We start from the raw sequence: 13,285 nt of genomic DNA on the forward strand, positions 1-13,285 counted from the left end.
TTGCAGCTTCAGTTGCAGGTGGTAAGTTAGAAGTCAGTAATGCAATATTCAAACACTTTGGAACCCTATTACTGTTATTGAGAAATATTAAGGTTTTAATAACATCATGTGGAAAGTGGTGTTTCAAATTAGAAAGGAAAGACTTTCTAAGGAAATCTTAATGGATTGAGCTGATACTGTGCTGAGCACTTGTTAAAACATGTTGAAATCCATGCATGTAACAAATACAAGCATGAAGGGAAGGTTTTTGGTATCTCAGCAAGGCCCTGAGATTGGAATATCACAAAACTGGGAGTTTGCCATGATTTAGACAGAACTGAGGGAGGGAAGGGTGTGGTGGGTTTGTGAGGCTTTAAATCTTTTTCAAGTGTTTGAGCTATCTTCACAATTGTCATTGGGAGCGCTGCACATCACAAACTTTCCTTGGCATTGGCATTCTGAAGCCTTTGTAGCTGTACTATCTGGAGCTTGTGGAAAAAAGCGGCTTTGCCCCTGTATTATCAAGAATTACCAAGTATTTATATAAACCATGTCCTTTTTTTATTGCATAGAAATAACAGAAAAACCTGTAAAAACAAGGTACAGACTGCTGTATTTTGCTTCCTGAAAGTTCAAGTAAGGGCCTAGAAATGGCTCTTCAGAGCTGACCTCAGTGCAGATCTGCAGGAGCACTCAACAATAGAGATGGAGGTAAAGGGAGGTCCTACCCAGAAAGGTGTCTTTCCATTTTAGGAGGATTTGGAGAGAGAAGCTCACTGTGTTGTGACAGGCATGCTCAGTCTCCTTGAAATTTTACTGGAGTTTGCACCTCAGCCATTGGGAAACAGCATTGTGTGCTAAATATTTTGGCCTACAGTTACACAAATAAAATCAGGTATCATCATTTGTTTCATAAATATGTCTATCATAATCTTCCCAAGTCAGTTTTGAGGACATGATCTTTTCAGCTTACAGAGGGGTGATTTCTGCGTCCCTAAACAGGAGCTATTACGAATGTGAATGTTTGGCATTCTCACTAATGCTCTGGGCAGAGAGAGAAAGTGTGAATTAGCTCATGAGATTGGGAAAGATAGCAAGCCTCATTCAGCTGTGCCTGCATCTCTAATCTCCAAGGTTTCCTGTGGCATGCATTTTGTGAATTTTAATTTGAATGTCATGATTTTCATTGAATGAAAACCAGAGCTTACTGAGTGCAGGTCTGAAGAGCCACCTCAGTAGGAGTTTCAGCAAGGGCAGTGGCATATTTTCCTTATGGGCTCCCTTTCATTGTGTTTGTCAAGTTCCAGAGAACCTGCAGTTTGGCAGGAGGAGAATGCAGGGCCATTATGAAGGAATGAGGAAGGAAATGAGCTATGGTGTCTTCAGTATCAGAGTGACACCCATGCTTTTTCCAATTCATCCAGCATGGTAGGAGCAGCCTTCTGCAGAAACAGAAAAGAAAATTGCATCCACATCCAAGTTACAAGGGAGGTGTCCATGGAAGGTTAGCTTGGATCCTTTCCATATAGAAACATCTTTGGCTAGTTCTACAATTCATGATCCTTCTGCACCTTTGCTGAAGGGAATCCGAAACCTGGAAGGATGAGCAAGCACTCATTTGGGTCAGGAAGTACGTGAGACTAAAGTACAAAGAGGAATAGATGTCTTATTAATGTTCTTCCATCCCAACTCTCCCTTCTCTCCTCACCATCTCTTCTGGTCACCTTCCCTGTGAAGGGCCGTGTCAGCAGCCAGACCAGACTGCTTCCCCAGGACACAGGAAGGTTTGGGGGGTGGGGGGGCATGCATGTGTGGCAACAGAGCAACTTCTGTTCAGCCTCCCCAAACTCTATTCAAGCCCCCAGGGAGGTTTTGGAGATTCCTGAGGAGGACAGCTAATTCCCCAAATGTTTTGCCAGACAGCCCTGGCACAATCACTGGAGAGGGTATTTCTTAACTGTTTGTCATGAAATCAGAACCAGGAGGTCGGCCAGAGGTTAAGATTTGCTGTATGAGTGAAATATTTCCTTTGTTGAGGAAAACACTTGCGCATGGTTTGTAGTGGACATTTATTCAAGGTAGCTATGCCAGGGGAACATTTGGTGTCCTTGGAAAACTTACATTTTTAAGTATATGTACACATTCAAGAATGCATTTCAGAGCAGCTCCGTGCAATAATCTGGTTTGTAGAGATTTTGAACAAATCAAAAATCCCCTACTCTTAGTAATCCAGGATACGGGTATTCTAATGGCAAGGGGGCTTCTCATCAACGGCTACCCAAATCTCAGCAATTTCACCTCAGAAAATTGTGAAAAGTTGTAGGTTTCATTCCTTAACACTGTTTCATGTGATCCTAAAACATCAAGGCAAATAGTTGCTAAACTGAAGTTTTACCTAGAGTCACGCAGAGGTCTCTGTGACTATAAGTTAGCCTGCATTTAATGAAAGCTTAGGGATATTCCATGTGTTGGTGGACTGTTGCCAGTCTTTGTGAATATCTTGCATTTGGAAAAAATCTTGAACCAAATGTAAATGCTCAGTGCTTTGGAATTGAGTGCAAATGTTTAGAGATTGTGGTTTGTTTGTTTTTCTGATGCTTGTATGACTGAAATTACTCAGACTACATCTGGATTGATGTTGGACTAAGTGAAACTGAGGATTGAGGCTTGGTCTCTGTACTGCAGTCCCTTATGAAGCTTTGCATGAGTCTCAGTGCCTTAACTGGGGCTTCTGACAGCTGCTGCTGTAGATGCTGAAACTCCTAACCTCTAACTACTTTTCTTAAACATGCAGTGAAACTCTGGGTTCCAGTTTGACTTATTTCTAATTGGCTCAGGAGAGGAAAAAGACACAGCAGTCAAGAAGGCACAGTTTTTTTCTCTTTGGACATTGGTTATATTCAGATGTTCATCTTTGCTTCTTCTGATTTGGAAATTTTCAAAGAGCTTCCTTCCCAAAACCTCAGGAGTAGAGGAAAATAATAATCTCTGCTTTACACAGTTTACAGTTTAGTAAGTCACTATGTCAACTTCTGCATGTGTGCTCTTGAGCACAGCATAGAGCAGTAATGTCAGAAGGCAGCCTCTGAAAATAAAAAGGAATTAATAACAGATGAACAACTGCTTGCTCTATCTTTTCCTGATATTTTGCATGCCGTTTAGCTTGTGATAAAAGCAGCAATAATTTGCATCTCTAGGTTTGCTTATTGCTTCTAAACAAGTACCCTTTTATTTATTTCTTCGTTTGTTTATTGATTTATTTATTGTGTAGCGATGAAGCTTTTCATATTCTAAATAAAGCAACAGGGAACCTAGACCCAGGCATGTAAAGATTTCCACAGATAGGACATTTGCCTTCAAAGTCAAATCCACTTTAAACTGTTGCTCAATATGAAATTATAACGGTAAATTTAACCAAGCAGCATGATGCTTTCATTTTTTTCCCACAGTTTCTGGCCCTGAGAGACCAGTCGGTCCCTTTTCTTGCTTCCATGCCCTATGACTTATCATAGAGCAAGGACAGCAGAGGTAATGTGTTTTCATGGTATTGGTATGGGGGGTACGCCACCTTAATCCTGTACTGGATATAACGAGTCTGATTTTCATCTCGTGTTCCAGTGTAAATTGTGGTTAGCTTTGCTTGACCCAGCTGAACTGTTCTTCTCTGTACGAGGTAAATAGTCCCCCCGGGTTGCTCTGAATTTCGGTGCAGAAGGTACAGCTTAGTGCTTCTGTGTCTCAACTGTCCTATTTTGAAATCATCATTTCCTATCATGGCAAATGGAAAATTATGAGATTCTTAAGACCCCTATTATGGACTGCTGGCTTCACTGAGATTCAACTGAAGTGAGCCAACAGGCTCTAAAGCAGGCATTATTGGAGTAGAATGATCTCAACAAATTCTGTTCCTACCCCTGAATAAGAGTTGGATATGTCTTCACAAGGACCCAAGTTCCTTTTGTGGCTTCTGGCAGTTCAGCTTGTGAAAATATGCATGGATCTCGGGTAATTGAAAGGATAAAGGAAAAGCAATTTGCATATCCTCATTGAATACAGAGACCAGCATTCATTTACAATACAAAGCAGTATAAACCTAGGTAATGAATGCAAATGAAAACTTAAAAAAGACAAAATTAATTGGTAAATTTTAATTGCAAAGTTGTATTATGACACAGTAGCCAGCATGGGTCTCACTTGTTTTTCTGTACTTAATAGTATTGTCTTTCATCCACACTGGGGTAAAGAAAACTGTTGGAGTCAATTTTTCTCAGACCTGCTATGTTGTCATGAAACTTGTATGCTCAAGCAGAAAAGCATCTGCAGAGAGCAAAAGGCAGGTCTGTGTCTGTGGTGTGGGCTTCAGGGTCTGTGCTATAGCATGATTGGATAAGTCTTCTCATTTATTTGTTGTTATGTTCCTGTTTTCTTGTTTACCTTCATTTCATTTTTGTTTCCAGTTGACATGTGGTCAGTAGGGTGCATCATGGGAGAAATGATTAAAGGTGCTGTGTTGTTTCCTGGCACTGATCGTATCCTTCCTAGCAGCTGTTTTGGCCTCAGTAGGTACTTCCAACCCTTTCCCCCCCAGCCCCTTCCCACTAGACTAGTGCTGACATACATTTGTATGGTACCTAAAGAGCTGGGTTAAGTCCCACTGCAAAATCCTTGCGAGCCAAAATGTCAATAAACCATTACTGTCTCTCGGTAAAAGCCTTAGGTGGAAACCACAGCGAGTACGGTGTAAGGAGATGGAAAACAATGTCCTACATGGTTCATCAGAATCACTTTCTGCAGCCAGTGACCGCTTGTTTTTAGTTTCGTTGTTATAAATGTCTCTTTATTAATTTGGTGGGGGTGTGGGGGGTCATAAATGACAGGGTTTTTAGTTCAGGTTGTAGCATGGTAGGCACAAGTCACTGTTTACCTCAGGGTGGCGTGTAAGAGGTTCTGCATTTTAGGAAGAAGGTATGATTAACTCGGACATGACTTTTAGGAATGCTTATTTCTTTGCTTGTTTGCTCTGCAAGTGGTATTGAAGTAGGAAAGTAGGAAATGGCTTTAGTTTGGGGACAACTTCCGCTTCCCAAGACTAAAATTATCACTTAACTTTGTAGCAATTTGATAACTCAAAAGGCTGAGAATTTCCTTGGAAACTGTTGTAGTGGACTTCAGTCTGTCATCCTTTATTTAAGTACACGGAGCTATTATGTGAAATCAGAATGTATTTTTGACATAAACAAGAAGTGATTTATAGATAAATGCATTAAATCAGTGGACAAGCAGACTAGGTGTATGTACGTTTTCTTTAGAGACCATTCTGCGTTCAGGACTGAGGCAGCCATAATTCTTACTTTATTTGATGGTTTATTAAAGCTTTGATATATATACTCTATTATTTATCAGATTGGGAAAGTGGTTTCTTCTTGTGTACAACAGCAACTGAGCTTTGTGCATGCTTGGCCTAACTCCAGTGATTCATGGTCCATAGGATTACCCAAATGAGAAACGGAGATGACCTGTGTACAAGTTTTCCTTCTAATTTAAACTCTGTACTTAGATGACAGAGGAGTTTCCAGGCATTATTCATTTTTATGTAACTTTCTCTGAAGGTGTGTGCGTGTACACTTATGTATATGTGTGTATATGTATACATACTTACTAATTTAGTTTAGCACTTCACTTTTGTCCTCATTCACAGTTTAAAGGGTTCAATATTTTGATTAAAATGTGGAAAAAGTCATATCTGAAGAGCATTAAAGAAATGAAAGTAGGCAGTGATATCATTAATATTTTCACAGCCTTGTCTAGTAAGATTCTGATTTGTGTTTTGTCCAAAATGCTGGGTGAGCATATGCATACTGAAATGAACGCTAAAATTCCCATGTGTTTTCATATGATCTGGAGCACATCTCATCTGCATATGTGAAAGTAAACTTTTCCCTTCTATGTATTAATGTAAATCATTAGCACCTATTTGTGCTCCAAGAAGATTTGGCCCAGGCTGTGCTTGTGTTTTCTGTGAATGTGGAGTGAGAAATTCAAGTGTGGGGGTTAGCATACTTCAGTGTTGTAGTTGAAACTGTTTTTATGTTAATAGACTTATGTTTTGTAAGGTATCATTTAAAGAAATCCTCAATTTCTTAAAAAAAAAAGAATTTTAAAAGAATTTTAAAAGTCTTATATAGCGCTTCAAAAACTGGTTTCTCTGACACAGCTGCATAGTTGTTAAAAAGAAATCATGCAAAGCCTCTATAATTAAACCATTATGTGCTGTTTATTATTGCAAAAACCGCACAGAAATTGGCATTACCAGCTGCTGATTTGTTTGAGATTGTTCTGTAATTGAGTTCACGTTCTTCGTTTGTGTTTGTAATACGTTGCTAAATTTGCACTGTGTTATGTACCACTCTGCTTTTCTTCTGCTGTTCCGTGAGTGCCTATTCTGTGAACAGAGAACGATGCCGTTGCTTGCTTTCAGGAGCACCCCTCGGCAAAGCCACCTCTTCTCCAAACCCAGCGCCCCCCCCCCCCTCCCCTGCTGATGAGCAGCCGCTGGCAGGGGTTCGGCACTTCTTGCTCCTGGGCCCATCTGTGTAGCTGAAAACCAGTCAGAAAGTTGCAAGGGCAGACCCAGCCTCTGAGATTGATGACCTCGTGGCATTTTCTTCCTTAAATCTGCACAGAAAACGCTTAGCGTTTCTGTAAAAAAGATTATTTATTCAGACGTGTGATGGAGTTAGGCAGCTGTATAATTCCATCAGCAGGGACTGTGAGCCCTAAGAGCTCAAGGACAGCATACTTAAAGACATATGTAAGTGTAGAAGGAGCAAGAGTAATTAGAAATCTGTTTCTTTAAAAAAAAAAGCTTTGTCATAAAATGGGTGTAAAATGGGTTAAGACTAGCAGTGTACTAGGATTTGTTATCAGCAATTTTTTCTTCACAGGCAGTGCTTCATTTCACAACCACACTGTGATTTGAAGAGTGTTTAATACTAATTTGTGTCAAATTTTATGCATAAATAACTGTGAAAAGCAGTTTTGAAACTGAAAGATTGAATATTCATGAGCAATGCAGTCAGTCATATATTTGACTGCAAAATTTACTATTTGCCATTTTCCAGTGGTTAAGTAGTATAGGTCGTTTGAATACTGTTTCTGTTTACAGAACTAAATGGTCTGTTCAGCGAACTGAAACAACTTGTGTAGCAAAATAGAGCCGTCTTACATGGTCGTGGAAAATTCACAAGCAGAAAAATAGGAAATACCTTTGAGTAAGTGCGGAGTGGAGTACTTAGCTAGGCTGCAGCTCTGTTCCACTCCTGTAAGCCATTTGAATTCACTGAAATCGCTTGGGTGGAGCTGAGAACAGAATCCACCTCTATTCTTTTTTAAACTCCAGTTGTGAGTGAATGCTTTGCAGTGTCCAAAATCCCCATGGTCTTTACTGATCCTTGAAATTTTACTCTTTATCTACCATTTTTGATGTATGCATGTGATGCAGTTAATTGTGAGTTAAAGCGCTTTTTTTTTTTTAATGTTATATGAAACTTCTTTTTAAGGTTGACAGCAGTAGTTCTGCTTACAGAGAAAATATTATCATGGAGCTTGGATATACTTCTGCCTTGAGCAAGGAGAAAATGGCAACATGGTTTGTTGTGTTGCCTCAGGAGCAATTTGGAAAGCTGACTGTACCTGTGAGTTGACTCTTGTTCATGTGTTCTTCTCAAAATTTTATGAGGGAGACTGTTGCTCTTTCCTCACCACTGCATAAATGGTCTGAAGGAGTTAAGAAGGTGCCTTAGTCCTCTGGTGAGCTGTGGAAGTGGTAGTTATACATGGATTTTTTTTAATTTTTTTTTTTAAACTGCTGAATGCATTTTGGGCAGACAAGGAAGAACATGCCTTTAAATTCTGTAGTTGGGAATGCTTAGGGAGACAAGTATATATTCAGTAGAGAAATGTAAGGTTAGCATGATGTCAGCTTCTCTTAATATAAATCACAGATGGCCATATACGCTATCATTTACAGAGCCTTATTCTGCAACTGCAGTCATGTTATGCATGTCACAGAGATTGGGGTATAGGGTTTTTACACACAGTTTTACAGTTCATTTAGGAGGTATTTAATGCTAATATTCATAGGCCACCTCCTAGGCTAGGTACATGATCATCATGCATCTGGCTGTACACGTTACAAAGACAGAAGTGTACCACAACAGAAGGTTCTAGAATCCTAGAAACAGCCTGGGGTACTACAAGTAGATACTGCAATGGTGAGGAGACATCCACGAGGGAAATGGTAATACTTATCCAAGGGCAAGATTGCAGTCCTGTGCTGCAATAACTGGACTATCCACTAAGCACTGATTTGCTTGCTGCTGTGCAAGCAAAGATGCTCAGCAACTGAATGAAGTGCCAGCTAAAAAAAAATAGCAGTTGAAAATTTTAGTGAAGGTGTCGTCATAGATATGCATCCAAAGGGTTAATGACAGCTACATGACCAACACTGCTATCTCCTAACTTCCGAATTATGAATGGTAATCTTTTGAAGTCATTTTATTTATGTGCTACATGTTATTTTTATCATCACCACATGTTTTATTATAGCATATAAATAGCAACTGCTATTCTTAAAGTTGCAAAATATTTTCTGTTACAGTCTAATTTTTACAAATAACATATTCTTCTCAAAGCATTCACCTTGGCACAGAAAATTCTCTACACTTGCTGTCTTGTCAAATGCTAGCGTTGTCAATTTTTTGTGTGTTTTTTGTAAACTGTGTTGACATCAGTATGTAAATTATGGGACTGTGGAAGAAATATGGATTTGACTCTGATGTGTCCCACAGTGGAGTTGGTTAGTTTGGTTTTTAACAGATTTATTTACAAAAAAAGGTCCAATTTAAAAAAAAAAGAAAATTAATTGAGCTATCAACTTTACAGTTGGTGTGACAATTGGTGTTAGGGAAGGCAATACAGAGCTGCTCATAGTAATTATTCTAATTTTGACAAGTTAGGAGCATCAAAAATTTGTACCTGAAGCAATGCAGTTAGTTTTCATTGGTGGAACATGCACATTTAAGGGGAAAACTATCAAAAAGGTGGTTCCCTTAAGATTTTGAGATTGAAGAGAGATGGACTTACCCTGTCTGTCAGTTATGAAGGAAGAGCTCCGTTTCCATTTTGTTTTTGTTGTGCCTACCTAAACAAAAGCAAGATTTGACATGCCCTAGTTCTAACCAACTCCAGAAGAAGCATGTTTAGCCAGAAAGAGCAAATCCTGCTCCAGTGCAGTAAAGCTAGGGTAGATGTGCTGCTTAATAGGTGAAGGAAGTGGAGTCCAGTATGCTGGGCAGGGAAGCATGATTCCCCAACATCACCACTGCTGTCCGGCACAATTCCAAAAGCTCTGTTATAAATGCATTTTGGCAGAATTACTTGTGTTTTGCACATTACAGTCCACAGATACTGCTTGAGGAAGATTTTAGGAAGAGGCTTTTCTAGCACAGCCACACTTCAGAGTAGCATGGAAAAGGATAAAGGTTAAATGGCTGAGCACTGACAAGTGTCTGACTACCAGGGAAGAATGAACGGGCTTAACTATACATGCATCATAGTATGTTGTTATTTGTATTGCAGTAGAACTAAAACATTCTACTGCAAATAGTATCTCCTCCTGCAAAACCTTGCTGTTGAACGTAAGAAAATACAATCCTTCACTCAAAAAAAAACCCAAAACAAACCCAAGTATGATTTACACAGACATAACACAAGAAGGAAAAAGAAAAATTATTGCCATTTTGAGGCTAGCTAGCTTAAGTACAAAGACAATAATTTGTTGTCTAAATTTCATTTTTTAATCACAAACTATTAATTTGTGCAACTGTAGAAATGCTTGTAATATTTTCTGATTGAGACAGAGAAGTATTGTAAGTTTTCCCTTATAGCCAAGCTCCATTTCCTTAGTTGTTTGAATATTTGCAGTACTGTAATTTAACTGAAGTCTGAAGGCCAACTGAAGGAGCAAAACGGTGGTCCTTAATTCACACTTCTGAAATACATTGCATCAATGCACACATTGCATCAATGGGAACAGAAACAAAACTAATGGTAAACTTTCAGGCTATACCTCTAATTAGATGACTTCACAGTGAAATCTGATTTTTCCAATAGAAATACTTCTTCAAAGTATTTATTTCAAAGTATTTCTTCAAAGTATACTTTCAAAGTATAGAAATACTTCTTCTGCATTCAAAATATTACTTTCCCATTAGAAATTTTGTGCATTTGCTTTAGAAAACTACGTTTCTTAATCTGCAGCTCAGATTCTGGTTATTTTCCAAGTAAATAACCAAGTATTTAGAAAGCAAAGGAGAACAATCTTTAAGACAGTGTTAGAGTGCAAAGAGAGAAGGTGGTTGGGAAACTTGAGGCAACTTGAGGCCTCACTCGATGATAAATCTTCATTCAAAAGATACACTTTTTAGAACTATTTTCTTAAATAAGTTTCTTTGCTGTAACTTTGTATGGCTATCTTAATGGTAGTAAAAAGTGCTGCAGAGTTAGTGCTAGGGACAAACTAACAAATCCAGGTTAGATCTCTTCTTCTGTCTTAAGTCATACAGATGCTGTTGTGTATAGTTGACACATTTTCCTTGATCCTGTTTGGGGCAAGGGACATCTGAGGTGATTCAAATAGCTTTAAAGCAGACATTTCATCATCTTCCAGAGTTTTGGGTTGTAATTCTTTCCATCTTTCCATCTGTCCAACATTTGCTTAATTGCAAGGGAAAAACCAGGGTCTTCTGTTAGCAGAAGCTTTTCTTCTTTAAGTTTTTTTCACTCAAATACTATCTCTTCTGGCCAGGGAAATTTCTATCAGAGTTACGTGATCATTAACTCATGGTACCATTTTTTTCAGTTGGTGTGCAAATAACATCTATAGTCACAATCACTCATTAGTTAATGCAACCTACAGTAGGTTTTGATTCGTATTAGGACTGTTCTGTAGTTACATTTGTTTTCTGCAGAATTGCTGAAGTTAATTCTGACTGCCAGCTAGAGAAAGCTTCTTCTCTTTGCTTAAATAAGTATACCTCAGATTTTTTTCAAAACTTCTTTTTTTTAATCTTGTACCATGATGGGTACAACCTCTCATCATCAGGTGCACCACAGATGCATTACAGCCGGTGACTGTATAAAACATAACAACGAAATGGAGCCAGACCAGTATTCAGCAAGAACATTACTACATTCTTGCATGTTTTCATGTATGGGACCTCAGAATATAATCCAGTGCTAGTAAGGCCTAGGTAAGTGGAGAAACAATACTAGAGAGAAAATGTGTGTGTCCATCTGACTGAAAAATGGTCTCGCTCGGCATGGGTTTGTTTTTGCTATTATTAGGACAAAAACAGGTCCTGAGTGCTCCATCATATCGTTTTGTGTATCTGTGTGTGTAGAGGTATATATAAAGAGCAAATGAATATATTTTATTTAAGGGTTTTGGCAGATTTGAGCAACATAAGTCAGAAATAATACAGTAAAGAAGCACGATTATCCATTCAGATAATTCAGTTACTCAAAACCAGTCCCTGAAGTTTCTGCCTGACATTTTTGGCCCTTGGTGCAAGCCAGGGCTGCAAAAGCTCCAGTGCTGTCCTCCTGCAAATCAAGGCTAGTCAAGGAGTGGAACATGGTGACTCTGTCAGCTCCCTTGGCTTTGGCTGTTGTCTTTGCACTGATGACTCATGAAGCTTCTTCCATCTCTTAAAATCTTCCAGTCATGGGTAGTAGCCTGCTTCTCTGTTGTCTCTGCTGCCTTTCTGTCAGCTTAGAAGAAATGTGTGCAGCGGGCACTGGCCCGTTGTCTGAGGATTCTCATTCGCCCCTCTCCATCACTGTTGACACTGGTTCCCACCATGGAGGCCCTATTCTGGGATCTTTTTTTACTCTTTTTCCGTTATCACACACATCCAGAGCATCTTACTACATCTTCCCTCTCAACATGTTGAAGTCCCACAACATTCTGTAATCCCAAAGATCTCTCCCTCTTTTTGGCCTGAGAGATGGTTAACCTGCTCTGTACAAGCGTAAGCTTCTGACATCTGCTTTGAAGCAAGACCTGTATTTGGCCCTCCCTGTTTATCAAATGGCCTTCACTCAATCTGCACAGGTAATGCTTCCAGTGATGCTTTGATAGCTTGGCTTTCTCACCCATTTAGCTTCTCTTGGCACAACTAACAGCACCTTCATTCTCTATTCTCTGTTATTCTCTGCAAAGCATTTACTCTATATTTTCAAGTTCCTCAGAAAGACCTGCTTCTGAAATAGTCCAGCCAGCAAACAATGAGCTGTGTTAACTTGAATACGAGTTTAAAATGTCAAAACACTTTATTTTCTAATAAAATGTTTAATGAAATATTCAGGCTACTCTCTGAGCAGCTATAGTCTTGGATAACTGTTGTTGTTGCAATTCTTTAGTTTTCTGTTGAGAAAAAGATATTTTTCATGGACAACACAAGATACATACTACCTATGGAGTGTGTGTGTGTGGGAGGGGTTGTTCTACATAAATCTTTGATTTAGTTTAAAAAATGAAAGTTATTCAGAAAAATCTTTACAGACCACTGCTATTTCTAGCAACCTTTTTCAGTTGCAATTAAAACCATTCAAAACACTGTTTCAGCATTCTTAAAGTATAAGTTTAAATTGTTTTCATTCCTTTAAACACTTCTGATTAGTAAAGCTGCAATTCTTAAATGAATTATTCATTTTTGTTCAAATAAGACAGTTCAGGTGAATCCAAATTAAGTCTGTCTTGAATTTTCAAGGTATGTGAAAATTCTAAGTTTCCATTTCCCTAAACTAAAACAGTTTTTTGAAAATCTGAAATTGCTACAGCACCAAAGCGCTGGTTTTTTGCCTATTTTTTTTTCTTGTTATCTTCATTCTGTTGACCTGATTTATCTCCTAGATTGTGAGGATCTGTCTTTAGTATTTGGGAAACCCCTCCACACTTACGACGCTCATGACAATAATAACTTAGAAGAATAATTAAAAAAAAAAAAGAATCTCTGTGCTGAAATGCTTTGAATGTTTGTCTTTTAAAAGCTTTTTGTTTCCAGTATGTTCTTAATGAAACTCCATCACATTTCTTAGCATCAATGTACCCATGGCTGCATGTACTCTTCCTTTTTTTTTTTTTTAATGTTGTCATCAGATTCTTAGCACTGTGAATTAGACAGTGTGATGTAGAGATGGTACTGATTTTATAGACATTTGCCTATTAATTTTTTTTTTTTTT

General features: G+C 38.6%; 1 protein-coding gene across 14 annotated transcripts in view; it reads left to right on the forward strand.

The window, feature by feature from the left end:
* The window catches only part of MAPK10 (mitogen-activated protein kinase 10), a 183,504-nt gene that overhangs the window by 132,500 nt on the left and 37,719 nt on the right, over positions 1-13,285 (forward strand). Inside the window, exon 8 of one of the 14 annotated variants that reach the window (XM_072862917.1) lies at positions 4,437-4,508. The exons of the other annotated variants lie outside the window; for them this stretch is intronic. Within the exon in view, the coding sequence (XP_072719018.1) occupies positions 4,437-4,508 (72 nt within the window). The remainder of the gene's footprint in view (positions 1-4,436; positions 4,509-13,285) is intronic. 14 annotated transcript variants of the gene reach the window in all.

Source organism: Ciconia boyciana, chromosome 5, assembly GCF_034638445.1.
Source record: "Ciconia boyciana chromosome 5, ASM3463844v1, whole genome shotgun sequence".
Lineage (NCBI taxonomy): Eukaryota > Metazoa > Chordata > Aves > Ciconiiformes > Ciconiidae > Ciconia > Ciconia boyciana.